The following is an 18375-nucleotide window of genomic DNA, read 5'->3' on the forward strand; positions in this document are numbered from 1 at the left end:
TCACCACAAGAAACAACAATTCAAGTTTCTGGAAAAGCACCAAACTTAAAGCCTTCTAGGATGCTTATTAATTAAATATCTGCAAGCTGTTAATTTGCAAACTAAAGAAGAGATAAATTACAGGGGAAGCAATGACTAAGTAGATCATTAGTATCCACACGGAGGACACCACTGATGTGTGTTTTAGGAGACTAGTGTTTGTACCTAATTAGTTCGATTAATATAACAGTGACAGAACCATACACGACAGGGGCACTCAGTTGAAAATGTAGTTAAAATCATGGAAAATGATTTGGTGGATTTCGGAAATGGTCTGAATTTTTATGCTGTGTAGTATGAATGAAAGATATTTCTAATTTTTGCTGCATTCTCAGCAGTTTCAAGGCTGCTGGAAGAAAGGTTAATGAATTCTAGGTTCATGCAGAATATTCCCCTCGATCAAAGACTAGACTATATTTTATGTAAAGGTCCTTTCTGACTGCAAATTGCCTCCTGCCATGTTAAGTCAGTCTCAGGAAAAATCCATGTATACAATCAGGAAGAAGGCAGTAAGCAATGAGTTGTGTGTGAGCACAAAATGTGGGCAAAGAACCAGCTTGGTTTAACCCTTTGTGGAGCACAGCAGAATTCCTATTTTAAAACAGCCATCAAGGTAAAATACTGCCTTATATTTTCAGAGTTTTTGTGATGTAATGTGTAGCATTTATGTTACACTGATAATTAAAATATCTATTCCAAGAGATAAGATGGTTAGGGAGGCCACTAAACAGACAAAGACATTCAGACAGATTATCTACAATCATCTTTGGTTCATTGTGTATTCAACATTACTCAGTGTTGCTTCATTCAAATTACTTTTTAACTAATATTCCAGTCACACATAAGACATCAAACTGCTTAACTGAAATTGAATTTTCTTTTTGACACAAGCCAGACTGAAAGGATTTTCAGGGTGAAATTTGTACTGGTAGCACTCGCTTGGGTGGTAGGGATGTCACAGGTGTGCTGAGGTCCTATAAACAAACGCCACATTAGTGCTTGTGTGTGAACTTTTAAAGACGTCTGAGGGTCTGCGGAGCATCTAGATACCATCCCCTTTCAATGTCCTTGTTACAACATTATCACTTGTTTGCTCTCATACCCGTCCACCCAAAACCACACTGTCTCCAGCACTGGCTTCTCCCACCAATCCAAACATTTTCTCTGCATTTCCCAATAAGCTATTACAAGCCTTTCCCCTTAGCTAACTATCTTTGGTGGGAACGTTGAAAGACATGATGCCATATGTAGGCTGATTACATGCAGCTCTCCCTCTCAACCACACTCCTTAACCCTCTATTGTCTCTGTGCTACCACACTCTATGCTCCAGAATATCTTGTGACTCTTCTCTAGTATCCAGCTCTCAAAGAGCCGTAGATTCCTCCAACTAATTGCTCGGAACACCAACCCATGTCTTAAAAATCAAAGGACACCTGCTTCCCCACACAGTGGGAACCAGACATCAAAATTCTGGTTGAGTTAGAGACAAGCTTCTGGCCATATCCTTGACATCAAACAGACTGCCTACTCTCACCTCTGAAATTCTGTCTTCTTCAATCCTGTCTCAAAACATCCACTGACAAAATACTCAACCATGCCTGTTATGTTCAGTTTTCAGTTTCAAATCTCCACCCTCCAAAACCTGATGCACCCATCCGCAGGACAACCATATCCCAGACCAAGCATCCATGTGCTCATTAACCTTCATTAGTTTCTCTTTTCCCAATGCCTCTTGTTCAGATCCATTCACAATCTTCCCCTTTCCAATCTCTGAAATCTTCTCCAGAAATGCAACACTATATGAACTTTAAGGCCTTGTGTAAACCCATTTCTGGTTTGATCACCCCACTTAATACATCTTTTTTTGCTTAGTGTCCATAAATGCAAATTTATTTTCTTTCTGAAATAACCAATATCTCTATTGGAGGGTGGGGGTGTGAGATAATCTAACCATGGGAGAATGGTGTCTGCAAATTGGTTTAATTTTGTCTTTATGCACTGGTACCTTAATCTCACTCTTGTGAATAGAAATTGGCCATTTTGGGATTACAAGTGGATCTTTCCTTGATATAGTAGCTTGCTATGAACTAAATTACCTGTTAGGCTTGAAATGGCAATAGATGAGCCTCCACAAATGAGCTGCATTCACAAGGAAGGATTGCAACATGTGGGGTGCCTCAGTCAGATGCAGTCAAAAGGAATTCTTTAGATTTTCTACATTCAGACCCCCAAGAACAGCCATCAGATTTCTGAATGGTCCATGAACACTACCTTGTTATTCCTTTTTTTTTGCATTATTTGTTTTTGTAATTTATGGTAACTTTATGTCTTGCACTGTACTACTGCCATAAAACAACATATTTCATATGTCAGTGATAATAAATCTGATTCTGATTCTGATTCTGAAAAGCCATTAGTTGGGGAACGAGCAGCAAATACAGAGACAGTGTCCTTCAGAATATGGATGTTATTATCATCTGCTGTTCACCCCATCAAAAGTGAGTTTGGAACTTAAAGGAATTGTCTACCTTACCCCAACCCTAACCCTAATGAAACCGTCATGTGAGCTTGCAAATGGAAAAACAGTACTTTTGCCTAAAACATGTAGCCCACTTGAATCAACAAATAATCTGTGGGAGGAACTCAGGGGGTCGAGCAGCAGCTGTGGTGGGGGAAGGAACCGTTGATATTTCAGATCGAAACCCTGCATCAGGACTGTGAGCTCACTTGAATACCTAAATTGGTTGTACAAGCCATTCTCAATTTACTGAGCTAATGAGTCTACACGAGTCAAAGACAATAGTCTTTGAGAAGCTGAATCAACAGCTGTTAAAAAAAAGTTAAAGACTGCCCACAAATAAAACTGCAATATATTTTCCGTGCACTTCTGTGGAGCCAAGGGAACAGGAGATCTCTAGGCCCCTGACAAATAGTGCGGCACATTGCTGTCAGCCCAGTATCTCCTTCAATCCCTCCTCGGGCTTTTCTGGATCCTTTGTGTCGTGAGGAGCCCACCAGTGATCAGTACTCAGCAGCTCACCGACACAAACAACCAACTTGAAAAATGGGCCACTACAGTTATTGCCGGTGATATAGTTACTCTGTCCACTGCCAGTTGGACTGGTGTGCACAAATGTTTGAAATTACTTCTCTTCTGTCTGAATTGCACATTAGAACTGGGTGGGGAAAACCACATAGAGCGAGGCTGGCAAAGAAGATGACCATCACCTGTTGACATTGAGCGTCTCTGGATCTGGGAGGAGGTCACCAGGCTTCATCTCACCATGTGTAGCCTCATTAATTATTTGCAAAAAGCAGTGATGCAGCCCTGTGGCAGCTAATTAGAATGACGACATCTGCACACTGCCCACAGTCACATCGAGCTCCAAGGTAGTGCAACCATGAGGCTGCTCATTAGCATTCAGATGACTGTACAGTATCTATATTATTATCATGCATAAACTATGAATGCCTCATAAAAAATTGAGTTCTACGTGAGAGTGCTGCAAAGGGCACAGATGGTTAGTCTGTGTGTCGTGAGCACAATGTTGCTGCATGCAGCTGGTGCCTGAAGGTCTATTCCCCACTGATGCACTAAATACACCGTAAAACCAGCATGGTGTATTCCACAAAGTACTTTGTCAATTTTCCTGGTCTGCGATAAATAAATGTCTGGAGCTTTTAAACTGAGAAAAATTAACCTTCTACTGACTTCAGTCTTTGCTAATAATTATTGTGTACATTTCTTTTTCCTTCGTGAAATAGTTAAGGAAATGGTAACTCTGCCCCAGTAATGCTCATTTGGCAATGGTGCAAGATTAAACTTAAGTCCATCATTTTGTTCCCCATTTTTCTCCTATCTCCTCACTGCCCTGTAGCCTTGAGAGTTAGGAGGATGGGAGGCTGGGATGGTAGGATGAAAGACGACCTTTCATGATGCAGATTATCACGTCCTTTGATCCAGTACCGAGCTCGAACACTTACAACACCATAAAATAATGAAGCTTGCCCCCTATTCTGACTAAATGCTTTGGTGAAATGATAAAGGGTTTGTTGACCTTCATAGCATGAGGGATCTGGGTACAATTATATTGGGCCTTGGTGAGACTACACCTGGAGTATTGTGTACAGCTTCCTTCCTCACCTAAGAAAGGTTATACTTGTCATTGAGGAGTGCAGCAAAGGTTCATCCCGGGATGACAGGACTTGCGTATAGAGAGAGATTACATCAACTAGGTTTGTAAGTCGGATCCGAATGAAACTTACTAAGTTCTGACATAGCGAGATGGACTGGATGTGGGGAGGAGGTTTCCCCTGGCTAGGGTACGCAGAATGGGTGGTCACAAACTCTGGTTACAGGACAAGAGATTTAGGACTGAAATGAGGAGAAATTTCTTCATGTAGAGGCTAGGGAATTCTCTACCACTGAGGGCTGTGGAGGCCAAGTCACTGAATATATTTAAGAAGGAGACAGATAGCTATCAAGACACAAGAGGTATCGAGGGCTTGGGGGAGAGCCAGGAATATGGTATTGCGATAGTCATAGAGTTATAAAGTTGTACAGCACAGAAATGAGCCCTCCCGCCCACCATGTCCCTGCTCACCTTTTGCTGTCTACACTAATCCCAGCTGCCATATCCTTCTATGCCTTGCCTGCTTAAGACTCTGTCTTAAAAAGAGTGATTGCACCTGATCCTCCTTTGGTAGTGCATTCCAGATATCAACCACTTTCTGTATAAAATTCCTTTTCCTTTCTCAGGTTCCTTTTAAATCTTTCTCTCACCTTAAACCTATCTCCTCTTCTTTTTGGGACCCCTACCACGGGATAAAGATTCTATCTATCCTATCTGTGTTTCTTACAACTTTATAAACCTCTACCAGGTCACTCCTCAGCCTCCTTCCTTCCAGGGAAAACAAGCTAAGCCTGTCCAATATCTCCCCATAACTAAAGTCCTCCAATCCAGGCAATATCCAGGTGAATCTCCTCTGCACTCTCACAGTGCAACCACATCTTTCCTATAGCATGGCGACCGGAACCCATTACTCCAAATGCAGCCTAACCAGTGTTTTGTAAAGTTGCAACACAACATCCCAACATTTATATTCTATGTCTTGACCTCTGAAGGCAAGAATGCCACAGACCATCTGCACCATCCAATCTACCTGTGTTGCCATTTCAGGAATCCCAAAGCCACTCTGTTTGTTAACACTCCTTAGCACACTACTATTTACTGTGTATGTCCTACCCCTATTTGACTGCCCAGAATGCATTACCACACACTTGCTTGGATCTGCCAGTGCTCTGGCCAACTTTCCATTTGATCTATATCCCAATTCCCACCAGTTATTTCAAGCTCAGATTCTTGAAATGAAAATCATTCTTCTTCATCAATAAGTATGAATGTAAAATAACTTTGAGCATTCTTAACGCTGCAGAAAAAATGACTAATTAATCAAAAATTGGATTGGATAGAATATACTACACAGATGCAGGTAAACAATGTTGCATTTTTCTGAAAATATATTAGATGAGCTTTGCACTCAATGAGGTGAAGATTGCAGTTCCGTGCCTGCAACAGATTTGTAAAAGCAAGCACAGGTACATTTAATGTAAACACTGTTATATTGAACAATACTCTTACCTGCACCTGTGCAGAATATTCTACCCAATCCAATTTTTGATCAATTAGTAACATTTTATTCTACGAGGTTAAGAATGCTCAAACTCATTTTACCAGTCCTGGTGAAGGGTCTCGACCCGAAACGTCGACTGTTTATTTCCCTCCATAGATGCTGCCTGACCCACCAAGTTCCTCCAGAACTCTTTGTGTGTGCTGCTCCTGATTCCAGCATCTGCAGAATCTTGTGCGTCTCATTTTACATTTGTACTTTTTTGACAAAGAGTGATATTTATCTCAAGAAACTGAGCTGAAATTAAATGCCAGGAATTCTCAGTAGTTTAAGATCAGTGTATAGAATCATTCCCCTCTTATCCCCCAGTGATCGTTCTGGTTACTGAAGACACATTATACATTGGAAAGTTTATGCAAACCTATGAAACATACTAGAGAGAGATATTAATCATTCATATAGAGGCACAGTTCCAGGCATTAGTATTCCTGTGCTATTAGTTAAATTTGCTGATCTGCAAGGTGACACTTTGTAAAGATTTCAATTACTGGAGCTTCAATCTCTGGTTATTGATCCACCAAATAGTTTAACTACTGTACTGCATTGCTATTGATTACAGCTCTTACAACTGGTTCTCAACAAAGAAAGAAGAAAGTTGGAACCTTTCAGCAGAAGATGTTTCTTCTCTGGTTAGGTTTTCACATCATACACGAGTTAAGATAGTACATGCTGAAGCTACTGGGCTAGTAACTTGAGATTTGGGCTACCAATCCAGCAGTATGATTTCCCAACATGGTAGATGGGCTAGTAAAGTTTAAAGTAATTAAGTAAATTTTTGAATGAAAAACTAGCACCATCAAACCCGTCTGTTTCTTCAATGTCCTTCAGGGAAGGGAATCCTGAAATAGCAAGCCAGAGTTCAAGAGCCAGTGAGGGATAATGAATTCTGGTCTTGTCAGCAACATCCAAATTCTGTGAAAGCATAAACAGGAATGATGGCACTTTGACATGCTCCAACTGTCTCTTCTTCCTTGCCCCACTGTGGCCTAAAGTGTCTGACTCACCTTCTGAACCTTCTGCCTCCCTTTACACTCTCCAGGATCCATGTCTTTTTTTGTTAATATTCTCATATTATTTCATATTTCTCACATTATCACTTTATGAGATAGGAGCTGGCCATTTGGCCCATCGTGTCCATGCCAGCTCTTAGAACAATCTCATCAGTTCCATTCTCCCATTTACTTCACTGAAACCATTCTCTATCACACGCCCATCAACTCCCCACAGAAATTTACAGTGGCCAGTCTTTGGGATGTGGTAGGAAACCACTTGAAGGAACAGCTCATCATGATCTACATTATCTGGTCTTCCGAGTCATTAAATGGTGGCAGATCTCATCCTCTCCTTCCCAGGGTTAACATAGTCAACTTGCACAATTGCCCATTGTAAGCCAACCCCTCCACCACTCATATTGTCCGAGTTGTTCTGTTATGCATCCATTCAATGCCCTGAATAGTTGTTTTTGCAGCAGTGATCAGATCCATACAGAATACTACACTCATGTTGCATGAGTTGTTTATGATGTGATATTATGACCTGGGATTAACCTTTCAATACATCGCTAATCTTTAGAAAATGTGCTTTTGCTTGAAAGATATTTTTACCATTGTGGAACTTCCACAGCAACAATATTCTCAAACATAATTAAATGCCTCTTCAGGGAAATGAAGGCACTGTGGACAACAAAAAAATGTGTGGTTCTTGCAAGCTGCCACAGGTTAGCATCTATTTTTGTGGTCATTTTAGAAAATGTTTGGATTAGAAATATTCCATGATGATTTAACTCCTTGCATGCTTGCCTATGGAAATATAACAATCACTTTTCACATTTTGGTAAGATGGGCTCTTTGTGAGTGAAGTGGATAGTTTGCTATCCAGCTGTGGTTATACTGAAAATCAAGTTATACCCTTTGTTGAGAGCCTGCTGACAAGTGTCCATTTACAATGTATCAGAAGACTAACCTTAGTGTTCATCATCACAACACTGAACCAACTAATTAACATGACAAGCTTGTGAACAAAATACCTGCTTTTGTTTTTATTTATCAGTTCATTTAATTTTGAAATCACTTAATAAAACCAATAATTGGTGATGGGATTAAAAGTAAGTTTTTGAGATTGAATCATGACAATGCAATCTAATGACTGAGTAACATCTAGCTAGATTGTTGCCTGGGTTAGATGGACGAAAGGCAGTGTTCTTGACTGGACAACATTTTAGGAATCTCTGTAGACCTACTGAATAAATAAGACTTTGTTAACTTAAGAATCATTTCTATGGTTGTTGCTCCATCAACTGGGAGGCTGATAGGTGTTCAATCGCAGTTGTGATGACATTAGTTGTGGATTTTCCTTCTTGGATTTGGATTTTGCAGGGTGGCCACAAGAAGGCTATCATCTTCCACTCCGGATATGACAGAGTAGTAACTTGGAAGGAAACCTGAAATCAAACCCTAACCAGAATCATCATCCAGTTTCCCACCCAGCAATAAGGCCTCCAGGTTTTGACCTTCCATGAAGAGCATTGGAAGTTCTAAATGGAACCAGAGCTGGCTACCACAGTTATAAGATGCCCATATGGTTCATTAAGAAGTTTGTAGAATGTGATTTTGGCAACCTCGATCAAGTATGTACTAAATAACACTATACATTTGATGGTGACATTGCAGAGATGCATTCCCCTTTCTCAAAGATATTTGACTGGTTAACTAACCTTTAACTCAACCTATAAGTGTCCCACCAAGTTAACCATAACTAAAAAAAATTGAAAATCTTATATTCAAAGATTCAATTTTCGAGGCGTAAATATCACCAACAATTTTCCTGGTCGAGCCACATTGAAAGCACACCAATGCTTCTACTTCCTCAGAAGGCTAAAGAAATTCAGCATGTCCCCGATATGGCAACTGTTCTACCTCAGACCGCAAGAAATTTCAAAGAGTGCTGAATGTAGCCCAGTCCATCACACACACCAGCCTCCCCTCCATTGACTCTATCTACTCCACCTGCTGCCTCGGGAAAGCAGCCAACACAACCCTTCCCACCCTGGTCATTCTCTCCCCTTTCCATCAGGCAGAAGACATAAGAGAGCACGTACCACCAGGCTTAAGGGCAGCTTCTATCCCGCTGTTATCAGACTCTTGAATGGACCTCTCATATACTAAAGACGAACTCTTGATCTCCCAACCTACCTCATAGTGGCCCTTGCACTTTAAATGTCTTCCTGCACTGCACTTTCTCTGTAACTGTAACACTATATTCCACATTCTGTTTTCTTTTTTACTACCTCAATGTACTTATGTATGGAATGATCTGTCTGGATGGCACACAGATAAGGTTTTTCACTGTATCTCAGTACATGTGACAATAATAAACCAACCTAATCGTGACTCATGATACTTAGGTCCAGAACTCGCTGCCTGAAACTGTGGTGGAGGCAGAAACCCTCAGTACTTGGTGTAATACTTGAAGAGTTGTAAACTACAATGCTTCAGAGAGGCAATGAGAAGTGGATTTAACCTGAATAGACCAGTCAAACCCATGGCTTCTACCAGTAGGAACGTCAAGAGCAGCAGGCTCTTGATTACTGGCCCTGTATGATGTGATGCATGGTCTCCTTTTTGTGCCGTAGATTTTGCTCACTCTAGCACTCTAGTTAGACAGCATTTCCGAAAGTACAATAAGAAAGGTGAAGCAAATAAAAAAATAAGATAATTCAGCAAATTTTATCAATTAATAGAGAAGGAAATTTGGTGCAGGTCCATCATTTGTTAGTGGAATAACAATGTTGTATTTATTTTCTAGTCTTACTAAAACTTATATAGATTCAAGCATCAAATGCAATAAATAAAATTAAGCTTTTGGTGGACAATTTAATATTTTGCACATTAGATAAATTAGGTAATCAAGTTAGAAGTCTTATGATCATTAATTTGCTTAATAGGAAGTGATCAATTAAAATGCTCACTGGAAATTTTGATCATTCCCGTTACTGAATTTATTTTGTACAAAATCATTTCAATGAAAAGCCTCCTGCTATTCTAATTGGTAATCGTAAAACTGAATAAAGTAAATGGCTTTGACCTACTGCTTGCAAAATTGCCCTCTCCTGTCAGTGGTTGCTCAACAGTTGCTAGGGATTTGTACTCTCCATCATCCCCTTTGGAATTTCTGTGACATGTACTATTTTCAGCAAACGATTAAATACTTGCAGTGAAATTGGGAAACATTGGGGTTGAATTTAAGTAGTAGGAACATGTAGCTTTCATTGAACAGTTCCCTTATACAATGAGAATGGACTATGACCTCACGATCTACCTTGTTGTGACCTTGCACCTTATTGCACTGCACTTTCTCTGTAGCTGTGACACTTTACTCTGTACTGTTATTGTTTTTACCTGTACTACATCAATGCACTCTGTACTAACTCAATGTAACTGCACTGTGTAATGAATTGACCTGTACGATCGGTTTGTAAGACAAGCTTTTCACTGTACCTCGGTACAAATGACAATAATAAACCAATACCAATACCAATTCTGCCCAATCTGCTGAATTCTGCATTTAACACCAGTGCTTTCGACAACCTATTTGGACATGCAAGGCCATCAATTCAATCTTAGCGGCTCAACTAGAATGACATTGAGATGGTTTAAACTCAACTCTGGGTCCATGTGCTTCATGGGTTGCCTGGAACTTGCAGAGAACTCAAAGCAAGAACACCACCGCACTGGAAGGCTGAAGAATTTACAGGAAAATCTGACAAGTTTTGCAACCGTACAGCTTCTTTGCTGAGTGACAGGGTGAAAAGCGTTCTTCACAGAAATAGTGGTGACAGCCAACCGTGCAAACATTGCAGGCAACAGACAGGCTGTGCTTTCAGGTTCCGTGCATGCTAACAGGCCCTCACACTGCCAGCACCAGCATGTTATACCTGGAGGGTGTAGGTACCTTGTAATTCAACCCAATCTTTCTCACCTCTCCTGACAGCACCACCACCCCTAGCATCCAGCCAACGTGACAACTCTCCTCTATTTCCTTCATTTGTTAAGCATCTGAAGCACTAGTTTAACAACCCAAATATGTACTCATTGAGCAAATTTACCCCATATCTAAAGTTGTACTTGATTTTGACTTAACTAGGTTGTGGAATTGTGCTGACAGTCTCGGTACAATGTACAACCCATATCTTTAAGTATCAAGCAATCCATCTTTCTTTGAAAGAACTGTGTCATGTCTGATGGTTGAGAGTGAGGGAAGATCTCTAGTCTCTGGTAAGCCTACTATGCATTCATAATTAGCGATACCCTGTCACATACCCAGCTATGAAAGCATATCATTCCATTAATGTGTAAATGACTACAATTCATGCTTCTTGTGGAGTTCAGAGCTCAGTTTTATTTTTATCTTTCTGTGCCACATGCAATTCTTCACTTGCTTATCCTGACTGAACTTTAATGAACTCTGAGAAAGCAATTCTTTCAGTTAACTTCGCAGACCCTCACTTCATCCATCACTAAGGGCCCTCACCGTCATTGGGAAGGAGGTACAGGAGCCTGAAGATCCACACTCAACGATTTAGGAACAGCTTCTTCCCCTCTGCCATCAGATTTCTGAACGGTCCATGAACACTACTTCATTATTCCTTTTATTTGCACTATTTATTTATTTTGTAATTTATAGTATTTTATGTCTTTGCACCATATTGCTGCCACAAAAAAACAAATTTCACGCATATAAATCTGTGATAATAAACCTGATTTTGATTCGTCACTAAAGTAGCAGGAATCACAGATAAAAAACCCCACTATTGATGTTTGCCAGCTTCATTCAGTCCAATATTTAGTTAAACTTAGCAACCGAAGAAAAATATAGTTCTTTGCAATTTGCTCCCAAAACCCTATATTTAACAGTAATAAAAAACAGAGACAGAGAGTAGCTTAATCTTTCTAAGTCCTGTCACAGATTGAGAGAAAGTTTCATTTTTTCTCCCAGATTGGGTGATGTACATCTCAATTTCTACCACTAACACTAAAGGATGTCAGAAGACAATATTTATGACAATAAGCAACATTTCTTGCATTTATAAACCACATTTACAACAGCAAAACAATGCAAGACACTTCAGAGGGCTGTTACCAAACAATTTTTCACTTTGAATCACATCAAGAGATCTGCACCCTCTCACATCCGAGAGTAGCACCTTCATCTTATTCAAGTCATGATTCCAACCCAACGTTTATGCAGCAACTGACATCATTCCCCAAAATAAAAGAGCCTTTTTTTCTTCATGTTACAACATGTAAGTTGAAAATCATAACTGTCTTTCAATTATTTGACTTTAAATTTAAAATCCTCCCTTATCCCTTTAATCTGTTATTTTCCTCTGACATCACATTTTTGTTATCTTTTTAAGTTCACATTTTGATTTCTTCATTTTCTCCCATTCTGTGGGCTTATGAAAGGTTTTGAAAGGGTAAATAGTTTAAAACATCCAGAGATCTGAGAGTCTTTTCAGGATTATCATCGATCAAAGAAAAAAGTTAGAAAAATCTTTTTCTGCTTGTAAAGAGGTGGCATCATTGAAAAGGAAGCTGATTTAGAATTTGAAAAGGATGAATTAAAAAGGAACTGGGAGAACGGCAGAGAGATGGTATTAGAGTGGATAACTTCAGTTAAAGATCTAACGCTGACATAAGCATAGTTGGCTGAATGTAATTCCCATGATCCTCTCATTATTTTCGCACTATTTAGTTCTTTTCTCCATTAATTCTAGTTTGCCAGACCACCCAATGGATCCATAATTCAGCCCCTGAAAGACAGAGCCTGAGAGAGATTTAGTCGGTGACTGACAAGTCCTGGTCTTGTTTGAGGGTACACTCTACACATCCCCACCTGTTGTCTGTTCTCACCCCTCATCTATCCCTGTCCCTCTCCTGGGAGCACGGGTTCATCTACAAGTACTTAAGTTTCGAAGATGCGAGGGTAAATCCAATAACTTGCCCGAGCATCTTTGAAACTTGTCAGAGTTTGAGCTGCAAGATGAACTGATTAGTAGAAAAATCTTCATTCCACATAACCAGCTAGAATCATTCACATTTAAAGTGGAGGAGGAAAGTCAGCCTAGTGACTTTGAATGTTGTTTGAACTGTAATATAAACAGAAAATGCAGGAAACACTCATCAGGTCAGGCAGCATCTGTAGAGAGAGAAACAGAGCTAATGTTTCAAGTCAAAGACCCCTTTTCCGAACTGGGGAAGAGAACATGAAGAAAATCTCCTGTGGTCTGTGGGATTTCTGTCTGTCTCTTTTGGCTTGCTCACCCTCAGAATTTTTGTTTCTCTTTTAATCATATCTCTTTCCCAATTTTGACGAAGGGTCTCTAACCTGAAACATTAACTCTGATTCTTCTTTCCACAGATGCTGCCTGACCTGCTGAGTGTTGCTAACAGTTTCTGTTTTTATTTCAGATTTCCAGCATCTGCAATGTTTTTGATTTTCATTTACTGTCACTTGAACTGCATCATGCTCCAAGATACAAGGGGGAAATGGTCAGGGGGCCAGGGTTTTCAGGACCCAATCAAAATGAGCCCTGTGCCATGATCTCTGCAAAAGTGTCCCTTTAAATGTTAATATTGCTTTGCTAACATTGCCCCTCTTGCCCTTACACAGGGACAAGCGCCTCAGGAGACCAATGTGTATTCACAATAAATTGTCACAGGCTTATGTCCCTACAGACATCATCTCAACCCACAGAGGCCCTGTTCTTGTCCAACAAGGCACTGCCAGCTGAGTACCTTTACAATAATTTTGGAAGGTATTATCATTTCCATTTCTATTGGACAGGGAGCTACATAGCGCCAGTTGATGGATTCACTGGCAATCTTTGTTTTCACTTCATTGTGACCTCTGCTTTTATTTTTAATTGTTGAATTGCTAAATTACAAGAACTGCAATGGCAAGACAGGTGTAGTACTAACTGAGAACAGTGTGTACATACAGGTCATTTATAAATATAAGTTACTATATATGCACAGCAAATCAAGATAATATATAACTATGACTTTGCAAGTGTTGCTAGAATGCAATGTAATGCAAATTCAGGCAACAGTGTAGAACATTATAGGGCCAATTCTGTAACCAATACGCTCCTCTTGTGCAGCTTTGCAAAACTACCCTTAAACACATGAATTCAGGATAAATTGGTAAAAGATTTTAAAATACTATTTTAATTTGTGTCTACAAAGAGGCTGTCTTCACCAAAGAAATGTTCCAGATCCTTTGTATGAGAAGAAATAATGAAAAAAAAACTTTACTGAGGCTCTGACCAGGTAGTGTAAAGTGTGTCTGTCAAGTGAACTACCGACAGACAAGGATGGAGACTTTGCTTTGACTTCTTACCCTTAAAATGCTCTTTTGAAGCATGATTTAATAATGCTTTCATATGAACAGAATTAGATATTTTAAATAGTTTGTGGCAGTTCCACTCTGAGCAGGTTCCCATAATCATTTATGGGCACTATACATTGAATTAATATTCTTAAGATGTTTCTAGCAAAACCAAAAATAAAATTTGATATAAGTGTTGCAGTCAAAATACATTTAAACTTAATTTCCAAAGCCTCACTAGGATTGATCAGAAAATAACCTTACGGACAATGTTAGTTTCTTGAGATGGACAGTATAGTTTGGTTCTCAATAATATTTTGAAGATAAAAAGACATTGATGTGAAGAAACGAGGGCAATAGACTGAGGAAATTTGGCATGACCCGTTGACCCTCACCAATCTTTTTAGATACACCATAGAAAGCACCCTGCCTGGATGCACCACGGCTTGGTACAGCAACTGCTCTGCCTGTGGCTGCAAGAAACTGCAGAGAGTTGTGGACACAGTTCAGCACATCACGGAAACCAGCCTCCCTTCCCTGGACTCTGTCTATACTTCTCACTGCCTCGGTAAAGCAGCCGGCATAATCAAAGACCCCACCCACCCCAGACATTCTCTCTTCTCCCCTCTCTCATCAGGCAGAAGATACAAAAGCTTGAAAACATGCACCACCAGGCTCAAGGACAGCTTCTATCCCGCTGTTATAAGACTTTTGAACGAACCTCTTATACAAGAAAGATGAACTCTTGACCTCACAATCTACCTCATCATGACCCTTGCAACTTTTTGTTTACCTGCACTGCACTTTCTCTGTACTGTAACAATATACTGTGTGTTCTGTTATTGGTTTTCCCTTGTACTACCTTGATGTACTTGTGTTTTGAAATGATCTGTATGGATGGCATGCAAAACAAAGTTTTTCACTGTATCTCAGTACTTGTGACAATAATAAACTAGTTACCAAAATACAAAGCACAAATGAAACGAGACCTGTTACAATACCTGTGGCTGATAAAGGCTACCAGGATCTCTTGGTCCTATTCCCACAAAGGATCGGTTAGCTGGGGGCGTGCCAGGTGTCGTATACGCTGAAATGAAATAGCATTGTCATAAGCAATGGGCAGATCCCCAATAGTGAATTAACACAGACCACATTATAACTCAATTATGTTTTCATTGTCAAAAGAATGACTGAGATACACACACACACACACATACACGCACGCACGCACACACACACACAAGATTTTTGTATATAAATTTGCTACATTACAAATAATTAAAGAGCCATATTTCTGACATCGTATGCGCTCCAATAGAGCTCAACCTATCCACCTCGATTAACATCTTATGCTTTTATCCTTATCTCAATTCATCTGCTGTTGAGAAAACAACCTTGCCTTTTTTACCTCCAGCCCCAGTTAATGTCTCTGCAGCTTCACACCCACTCTGCAAACTTCAGCTCAATCAGTGCTCTGCTGCCCATTTCCGATCTCATGACAGGTTCTGCTCATTCTTCATCTGCATTGGAAATCATTGCAAGCCCAGTGCCTCAAACTCAATTACCTTGTATCCAAATCCATTCTCAGCTGTGCTCCCATCAGCTCAGTCCTGCCCCACTTCAGACAACTGACAAGATCCCATAATCTGGAATTCTCTTCTTAACTCCCTCTATCTCTCCCCCTCCTTATTCTTTATAATCCTCTGTATCTCATTGTTGAAATTCATAAAAACAAAAGCCCCAATATTTCATGAGGATTCATTTGTTCTAAGTTCATCTGATTCAACTGAATTCCCTGAGAAATGGTATAAACTGGTAAAACATTCAATAAATACAATTTCCTTGATGTTCCACAGACCTTCCATGAGTTAGTACAAAAGTCTGGGTGAATTCTATGGCCAAAGGCTTTTACTAAAAAAATTCTCATAGTTACATGATAAATAAGCAATGTTCTGAAGAAAAAATATAGAACTTTCTTTAGTTTCATATCATTTCAAAAAGGAGGTAAAATAGCAACTGTTCTCATAAGTAGATGTTAAATTGAAGGAAGGAAACAAGGGAACTGGGAGACAACTAAAGTACTCATCAAGGCTTGGGAAATTTGGTTAAAATGTTAATGTCTGTTGTGTTGTTATTTCCTACTACTCTTGGTTTTAAATCCTGCAGATCTTATCAATGAGGAAACTGATGGCCGGTACCTGACTGCCGTTCAAAGTAAAGACCACGAACAGTTTATTTGCTTGACCATATTTATAGAAAATGGCTTTATTTCAAAGAAGTTTCATGATCTGAAATGTAAACCTGGTTGCTGATGTTTTGTTTGGACTTCATGAGGCACACACAATGAGAAATTTCTCATCACAGAACATTATGGATGGTGTCCCAAAGAAAAGGCATGGCTGATTTAGACAGAATTACCATTGTGCTTCAAGGCTAAAAAAGGAAGGTTGTCTTAAGCCTATGATATACTCTTGGGAACTACTTCTAATCTATTCCCGTATTTGATGTTCAGAAGTCTTCTCTGAATTCTTCAGCTTCTGTTTACTCAATTGGTATGTGTGAATCCAGCATAGTTTAGCTATATATAGGCTAGTTGTAGAACCTTTTTCATTATTTTGGGGTTGTGGAAGACACAAATGGCATATTATGCATTTCTCAGGAGCTGTTCTGCACCATAATGTACCACACCATTGACTTATTAGCTTTTGTAATGACACATTAACAAGTTTTTCCTTCAAGAAGCTGAGGACATCTGTGCAAGTGTGCATGAAATTGGAAGACCCAAACTTCCTGAGGGGTGCCCATTTGTGCTTATCCAATGGTATTCCAGCATTGGCCTCTTCATGGAGTTCGACTGCAGGTCACCAATTCCCTGGCAGAAGAATCTGCTCACTCAATGTGTGTTGAGCAACCTGGCATGCATTCAGCAACTTTATTCATTTCAACAGCTTTGATGGAGATTGTCAGGGAATTTCTATTCTCTTAAATTTATTTAGTCAATTTAAATATACTTCATTATTTGAGTGATTTCTAGTGTATTTATTAATTCATCCCTAATAATTTAAACATACCAATAGTGCAATTATTTAACAGATTTGAATGGTTGTGAGTGTTAGAGATATTCATTTGTATTGACAGCTGGATAGGCTTTAGGTACAGCTGAGCTGGCTGTCAAGTCATAACCACATCATTAGTACAGCTTGTCCGGGTCCTGCGATATGATGCTATTTATGACAGGAAAGTCCCACACTGTGCAGGTTCTTACTGACAACATTGCAGCTGGTATCACTAAGGAAGTTGTTACTGGAAGGTCTGTCCCACATAAGTTCAGACGCAAGAGGCAGGGAGATGTGAGCATGGGTCATAGAGTTATACTGCACAGAAATGGGTCCTTCTGTCTAACTCATCATGCCCACCATGATGCCCACCTAAACTAATCCCATTTGCCTGCATTAGGTCCATATCCCTCTTCATCTTTCCTATCCAAGTACCTGTCCAAATGCCTTTTAAACAATGTAAATGTATCTGCCCCTACCACTTCCTCTGGCAGCTCATTTCATACACCCACCACACTCTGTGTGGAATACTTCCCCCTCAGGTCCCCTCTTACTTTAAACCTATTCCCTCTAGTTTTAGACTCCCCCAGCCTAGGTAACAGACTCTGACTATCTACCCTATCTATGCCCCTCATAATTTTATAAACTTCAATAAGATAAGATTTCTTTATTAGTCACATGTACATCAAAACACACAGTGAAATGCATCTTCTTTTTGCGTAGTGTTCTGGGGGTAGCCCCTCAGCGTTCATATTCCAGTGAGACTAAACCCAGCCTATCCAACCTCTCCTTATGACTACAGCCATAGAACCATAGAACAATACAGCACAGAAAACAGGCCATTCGACCCTTCTAGTCTGTGCTGAAACGTTATTCCGCTAGTCCCGCTTCCCTGCACCCAGTCCATAACCCTCCAGACCTCTCCCGTCCATATATCTATCCAATTTATTCTCAGAGCTTAAGAGTGAGCCTGCATTTACTACATCAGGTGGCAGCCCGTTCCACACTCCCACCACTCTCTGAGTGAAGAAGTTCCCCCTAATGTTCCCCCTAAACCTTTCCCCTTTCACCCTAAAGCCCTCCATTCTAGGCAACATTCTAGTGAATTGCTTCCTGCACTCTTTCTCTGCTACCGCATCCTTCCTGTAGTGTGGCGACCAGGACTGTACGCAATACTCCAAGTGTGGCCTGACGAATGTT

At 40.0% G+C, this 18375-nt stretch overlaps 1 protein-coding gene across 4 annotated transcripts in view; it reads right to left on the reverse strand.

The window, feature by feature from the left end:
- Positions 1-18375, reverse strand: part of nfic (nuclear factor I/C) — a 409937-nt gene that overhangs the window by 46137 nt on the left and 345425 nt on the right. For all 4 annotated transcript variants that reach the window (XM_052038202.1, XM_052038205.1, XM_052038201.1 and 1 more), the window contains one exon: positions 15121-15206. In XM_052038202.1, the coding sequence (XP_051894162.1) occupies positions 15121-15206 (86 nt within the window). The remainder of the gene's footprint in view (positions 1-15120; positions 15207-18375) is intronic.

The sequence above is a fragment of the Pristis pectinata genome, chromosome 24 (assembly GCF_009764475.1).
Source record: "Pristis pectinata isolate sPriPec2 chromosome 24, sPriPec2.1.pri, whole genome shotgun sequence".
NCBI lineage: Eukaryota > Metazoa > Chordata > Chondrichthyes > Rhinopristiformes > Pristidae > Pristis > Pristis pectinata.